A 6,760-nucleotide genomic window follows, 5' to 3' on the forward strand; every position below is an offset into this window, starting at 1 on the left:
GCACTCCAGTCTGGGCGACAGAGTGAGACTCCAACTCAAAAAAAAAAAAAAGAAATTAGGATGTAAACATCCGCTATACTCCAGGAGTGTCCCAGAGCCCTGGGCAAGCCCTCCCTCCAACACCTACATGTCCCCCTCCCATTCATACATGCCCCCGACCCCAGGTGCACAACCCTGGCTGCACACATCCTGCCGTATATGCCCCCGCACACATGCCTCCCCGCACACGCCCCTCCTGTGTACACGCCCCCCTCAGCACGTCTCCCCCCACATACCCTCCCTCCCAGACCATGCTGGTCTGCTCTGCCACTACAAATGCATTTGCATTTTTACTTTACTCTAAATTTCCCTGTCATTTTACGTGAGCAGGATGCTGTCTGGCTTCTTTCACTCTGGTGATTATTTTAGATTCCTCAGCAGCATGGTGCATATTGGTTGTTCCTCCTTTATCTGCTGAGTGGTGCTTCTCCATATGGATATTGTTCCAGCATGTCCATTCTTCTGTCATTGCGTTTAGGGTCATTTTCCACTTGGGGCTGTTACACTTGCATGTGAGTCTCTGGACATAGGCTTTTACTTGTCTTGCATCAATATTAACAGTGGAGTGAATGGGTCACGCGATAGCCTTATATTTTGAACTTTTCAAGAAACTATATTTCAAGGGTGGATAGCCCAGCTATCCAGATTTGACCATTTGTATGCATGGATCAAATATCACATGGACTCCATAAAGAAGTACAACTATTATGTATTTCTAAATATAAAAAAAGACTCTTTTGAGTCAGAGTCTCACTTTTTTCACCCAGGCTGGAGTTCAGTGGCATGCTCACAGTCACTGTAGCTTCGACCTGCTGGACTCTGGCGATCCTTCCACCTCAGCCTCCCAAGGAGCAGGAACTATAGGCACACACCACCATGCCCAACTAGTTTTTTGATTTATGGTAGAGAGGAGGTCTCGCCAAATTGCCCGGGTTGGTCTTGAACCCCTGGACTCAGGCAACCCTCTTGCTTTCGACTCCCAAAGTGCTGGGATAACAGGCATGAGCCACTGCTCCCAGCCCTAAATTAAAAAAATGTTACAAGGAGCTTCCAAACTATTTTTCCGTAGTCGCACCATGTCACATTCACATAGCAGGGAGCAAGCGTTCTGACTACTTGGCATCCTCACCAGGACACAGCGTGGTCAGTCCTTAGTGCTAGCTGTTCTAATGACTGAGTGGTCCTGTCCCATGGTGGGTTGAATTTGCACTGCCCTAGGGATGATGCGATCCCCTCTTCGTGTGCTCACTTCTATCTGTCTGTCTTTGTGTGTAGTCTGTTAAAATCATCTATCATTTTTTTAAAAATTGGATTTTTTTTTGTTACTATTGAGCTTCCAGGGTTCTTTATAGAATCTAGAAACCGGTTCATTATCAGATTTCTGCTTTGTAAATATGTTCTCCCAGTTTGTGACTTATCTTTTGATTCTCTTAACAGCGTCTTTCCAAGACCAGCACCTTACATTTTGGTGCAGCCCCATTTACTTTTTTTGGAAGTGCTTTTGGGATGATGTTAAAGAAATCATTGTCTGTCCTAAGGTCACCAAGATTTTCTAGAAGTTTCATCGTTTTAAGTGTTACGATCTAACCCACTTTAGTTTATTTTTATCTAGGGTACTTTGAAGTTCATTTTTCTTACATATGGATACTGATTGTTCTAATACCATTTGTTGAAAAGGCTGTCCCTACTCTGCTGGGCTGTCTTTGGGCCTTTGTTGAGACTAGTTGTCCATGCACACATGTGACTACTTCTGGGTTCCACTGCTCTGTTCATCAGTCTTGGTGCCATTGTTATACTGCCTTGATGGCTATAGCCCCCTGCTTCTAAAATGCAGTTCCTACCAGAATAATGTACACCCAGTTCATGTTCTTTTAGGGTGAGTGGGTCACGCCCTTCCACATCCTGGCAGGCTTCCCTCCTTGTCCCATCCTTCCCCTGCTGCTGGCCTGAGCTGTTTCCCAAGACCTTCCAGCAGGGTGGCCACAGTTTCTGGTGGCCCTTTGCTGGGGCTTTTCTTAAACCCTGAAGAGCAGATGTGGCCACTTCCCCAATCTGTGGGCAGTCGGTGGCTTTGCAAGAGAAGGGGAACCGCTGACTAACCCTCTGTCCCACCCTCCCTTCCACTCTCCCTTTCTCTCCTGCTCAGCCCTGCAGCTCATTCCATGCATCTAGGGCAGATTGGACAGCAGCTGCTGTAGTGTAGACGAATGACATTCATTTGCCACCATGCTTCACGGGGCCAGGGGAGTGGGAGAATGTCCCCATTTCACAGATGAGGCCACTGAGGGCCCTCTGGAGCACAGGACTTGCCCATGTCCCACTACTGGAAGGGCAGGGCCGCTCCCTGACCCTGGGCCTAGGGCATCACATCTGCCCATCTTCCTTCTGTACCTGGGGACAAGTCCCAGGCTGTCCCCTCCTGCTCTGCCTGGTAATTATCTGTCTCAACTGTAGAGGTCCCTTAGTCTGGGGCCGCACGGGAGGAGGGTAATCATATCCTTTGAGATACCCTTTGTCTGCAACTCTGGGTCAGCACTTGTGACCCTGCCCAGCTCCACCTTGTCTGTCCTTCCTGGTTCATAGACTGGTGGCTGGAAGAGCTCCATCGGGCCCCTCTGTTCATCTCCCTTGGGTAGGCACTTCTGGTGGCATCTGGCAGGCCAGTCCTGCACAGAAGGCCTGTAAATCCTGTTTATTCCAGCAGTGGGTGCTCTCAGCCATACATGGGCACAGAGGGAGGGACTGCAGGCATCTCTCCTCCTGCTCGCCTGGCTTTAGAACAATCGTGCCTCTGACTGCTAGATCCGGGGACAGGCCCTGCTAAGGAGCAGCATGGCTTCTGGATAGGGCACCTCTTTCATTGGAGCGTCCACCCTGTCTACACTGCTATCTTTACAACAACCCATCTGTGGCTTGTAGTAGCTTGAGTTACCCTGGGGCCTATCTCTTTCACAGGTATGCACATGGCCCACTTAACACCTCCAAGGAGACTACTTCTCTTAGCAGAAAGGCAAAATCCTCCATCAGGGCCTCCAAAGCCACAGAGTCAGCCCCACCAGCCTCCATCACACCCTGTACCCAGCCCTCTTGTCTCTCCGGATCACCTCTTTCTCCCTCTGGCCTTCTTTTGGTCCTCCTGCCATGCCGTGTCCTCCACTGTCCACAGGGCCTTTGCATATCCCTCCTACATCCTGAGACACCTTCTTTCTGCCCCTCTGCCTGGCAGTTCTCACTTGCCTTTGGACCTTCTGGCCAGCCATCTTCTCTTCAGAGGTGCCTGATCCACCCTGTGGCCACCAGCTCTTGGGGTTCCATGTACTTTCCCCTCAGGACACATGTGTGTCACCGTGGCTATCTGTGATTACTTGATCAAGGTCAGTCTGGCCATGGGTCTGCTCTTGCTATGAATCCCTTTCCCTCTCTGACGTGTCCCCAGGGCCACATGTACCAGGTGCTCATAAAATACCTGCTCAGTAAGGGATTCCGTGTGAATGGACCCTCCCTGTCTATACCAGCTGCTGTCTGAAACCTTGTGTCCCTTTAGGAGTCTTCTGCCTCTACCCTGGCTCTTAGCTGATAATGAGTTTGTCACTCCTGGGCTCCTGACTGTCACGTGCTCTGGCACTGCCATCACACAGGCCACCTGCGTGAAAGAAAAGGATTCTGATTTCGTGGCTTGGGATAGGTTCTGAAAGAGTGTACTTTTCCAAGCTTCCCTGGACCTGTGTTGCTGGTCAGAGGCCACACTTTGGCCTGGTCTGGGAGGTGGGGGCACAGGTCACAGTTGTGTAGCCACGTCACCTCAGAAGTCACTGCTTGCTTGGGTCCAGGACCGGTTGTCCACAGTTGTCTGCCCCTGCCCGGCGGGAGCGTTACAGGAATGAGCTGAGTATGGAGTCCGGGCTCTGTCCCTGTCCACTCATGCACATGCCACGGGCCGTGGCTCTGACATCTTGAATTGGGAGAGAGTTGTGTGTGGTCCCACCCGGGTGGACCTGACATGGCAGGGTCCAGAGTGGGCTTTCCCCATTGGACACCCCTTCACTCTCCTCTCCTGCCCTCTGCCCTGCAGTTCACTCCATGGGGAGGGCTCCTGTCTTGCCTTTCATGTGTGGGAGAGAACTGGGTGTGCGGTGAGAGACACCCTCATCTTGTGTCACCCTAGCTTGGGTCACCGTGGTGCAGTGAGAATGAGGTTCTCACATCCCACCGCTGTGCTCAGCCTTGCCCCCTCCACGCCTCCGCCTGTGTGGGGACAGGATTTGTGGCTTGTGGGCCTTTTCTGAGCAGGAGTCACATGGATTGCAGCTTCCAGGGGAGCTGTGAGCATGGGGACTCCAGGGCCAGCTGTGGGTCCTCGCCTTCCTGGTGAGCTTTTGTGTTCCTCCTCCGGGTCCCTCTGGCACGAACTGTGCTTCTCTCATCCCTGGGCCTGGTCCCAAGGGAAGGAGCTTTCTGGTGTCTCCCAGCAAGGCTGAGGCCAGATGACGCAGAGCCAGCTGGATCCAAAACCCCTGACCTTGTGCCCACAGGTCCCTGGATGGCCGGCTGCAGGTGTCCCACCGGAAGGGACTCCCACACGTCATCTACTGCCGCCTGTGGCGATGGCCCGACCTGCACAGCCACCACGAGCTGCGGGCCATGGAGCTGTGCGAGTTTGCCTTCAACATGAAGAAGGACGAGGTGTGCGTGAACCCCTACCACTACCAGAGGGTGGAGACACCAGGTACGCACTGCTGGGGCCGTGGGGTGGAGTGGGCCGTGGGGTGGGGTGGGCCGGGCCCAGGTGCTGCTGAGCTGCCCGCTGTGTTCCCACAGTTCTACCTCCTGTGCTGGTGCCTCGCCACACAGAGATTCCGGCCGAATTCCCCCCGCTGGAAGACTACAGCCATTCCATCCCTGAGAATACCAACTTTCCCGCAGGCATCGAGCCCCAGAGCAATATTCCAGGTAGGCCATGGCCCCGGCGATGCTGCCTCCTCTCCCTGTCCCCCTCTTGCTCCCTCTGTTCCAGCCAGGAGCCACATCCTCTGGGAGAGGACCATGGCCTCAGCCCCAACTCACGGACAGTGCTTTTCTGGGCACGAGGCACGTGACCTTATACCCACCTGATGCAGCCACTGATTCTGGAAGCAGCAGTGTTGTGTGTCTCCCATAGCCTCCTGTGGCCCAGTTTGGCAGGAGCCTCAGTGGGCTGGGGCTGTGGAGGCAGCGAGGAGGAAATGCCTGCTCCCAGGCTGGTTTCCCTGTCCTTCAAGGTCAGGGTGGAGCCCCTGGCTGCAGACCTCAGGAGTCATGCTGGCTGGGAGTTGAGTTTGAGTTTTCACTCTGCAGGAAGAAATGGTCTTTGCTGTCCCCCTGGCTGCAGACCTCAGGAGCCATGCTGGCTGGGAGTTGAGTTCGATTTGAGTTTTCACTCTGCAGGAAGAAATGGTCTTTGCTGTCTCAGATCGCAGAAGTTTCTAGAAGCCCCTGGTTTATATGTAGATGCCATGGGAATCACCAGCTCTGGGCTCCCAGGAGGCTGTGCCTGGCACACTCGGGTGGACCAGGATGCCTGTCCACCAGGATGGTGATTCCCCCACAGTCCTCTTAGGTGTGCTGGTGTGGATGTGGCACACCTGGGGTTAGCTTACTATATGGAGGTGGGCTCCGGGCCGCACAAGGTTGGAGCATAGGAAAGGGCCCACCTCCCCACCCTTCTAGACCCTCCCAGTAGCTCTGGTCTCTGGCGAGTCACCCCCTACTCTGTTCAAACAACAGACCTTGGGGGCTGAGTAGGGTCGGGGTGTTTGGAGAAATGGACTCACTGGCTCTGCCACTGCTGCCTTGTGGGCCAACTAGGGGGACATGTCCCTAAGGACAGCAAGGAGTGACAGCAGTGGGTCCACAGGAGACAGGAGGGGTGAGGGAGAGTCCGAGGCTGCAGCCCCTCAGGGGATGGAGTCGGGGAGGCCAAGGCAAGTCCTGGAGCCTCCCTGACCTTGAAGGACAGGGAGACCAGCCTGGGAGCAGGCATTTCAGATGTGGGCATTGGTCTGGGGTACACAAGGTGGCATGGTCCAGGTGGGAGCCCGAGGTAGATGGGCACACAGATGGCAGAACCAGGGTTGGTGCCCTTGCTCTAGGCCAGAGTGCTCCCACCCCACGCAGACACCGTGGTGTGCATGTGTCACATGTCTGTACATGGCATCTTGGAGCCAAGCCATGGAGGCATCTAACAGACCTCTTTTCTTCCGACTCCCAGAGACCCCACCCCCCGGCTACCTGAGTGAGGATGGAGAGACCAGTGACCACCAGATGACCCACAGCATGGATGCAGGTCAGTTACACAGGGCCGTGCTCTTGCTGGCACCCGACTGACCCTTGGTGTGGCCGGCCCCCACTCCTTGCTTCTCCCTCCTCTCTATCCTGGCACTGGGCATGGAAGAGGGGCTGAGCTGCTCAGAGGGTAGAGAGGCTGACAGGTGGAGCACACCTGACAGGCCACCACAGACACTTCCACCCAACACACACCCACCCCGACACCTTTACCCCAGACATTCCCACCCTGACAAACCTACCCAACACACACCCACTCTAGCACACCTACCCTGACAACCTCATTCTAGACTCACCCACCCTGACACCTCTAACAGGACACCCCCAGCCTAGACACACCCCACCCTAGACACCCCACCCAGGACACCCCTACCCAGGATACCCCCACCCTGACACATCC

At 54.5% G+C, this 6,760-nt stretch overlaps 1 protein-coding gene across 2 annotated transcripts in view; it reads left to right on the top strand.

The window, feature by feature from the left end:
* SMAD3 (SMAD family member 3) overlaps window positions 1-6,760 on the top strand; it is a 101,726-nt gene that overhangs the window by 75,835 nt on the left and 19,131 nt on the right. The window contains exons 2-6 of one of the 2 annotated variants that reach the window (XM_008064639.2): window positions 4,572-4,765; window positions 4,858-4,989; window positions 5,496-5,497; window positions 6,123-6,152; window positions 6,289-6,361. In XM_008064639.2, coding sequence (XP_008062830.1) covers window positions 4,572-4,765; window positions 4,858-4,989; window positions 5,496-5,497; window positions 6,123-6,152; window positions 6,289-6,361 — 431 coding nt within the window. Of the gene's footprint in view, window positions 1-4,571; window positions 4,766-4,857; window positions 4,990-5,495; window positions 5,498-6,122; window positions 6,153-6,286; window positions 6,362-6,760 lie in introns of both variants that reach the window. The other variant, XM_008064632.2, reaches the window with a different exon arrangement.

The sequence above is a fragment of the Carlito syrichta genome, unplaced genomic scaffold (genome assembly GCF_000164805.1).
Source record: "Carlito syrichta isolate Samal-C Ts95f unplaced genomic scaffold, Tarsius_syrichta-2.0.1 Scaffold101933, whole genome shotgun sequence".
NCBI lineage: Eukaryota > Metazoa > Chordata > Mammalia > Primates > Tarsiidae > Carlito > Carlito syrichta.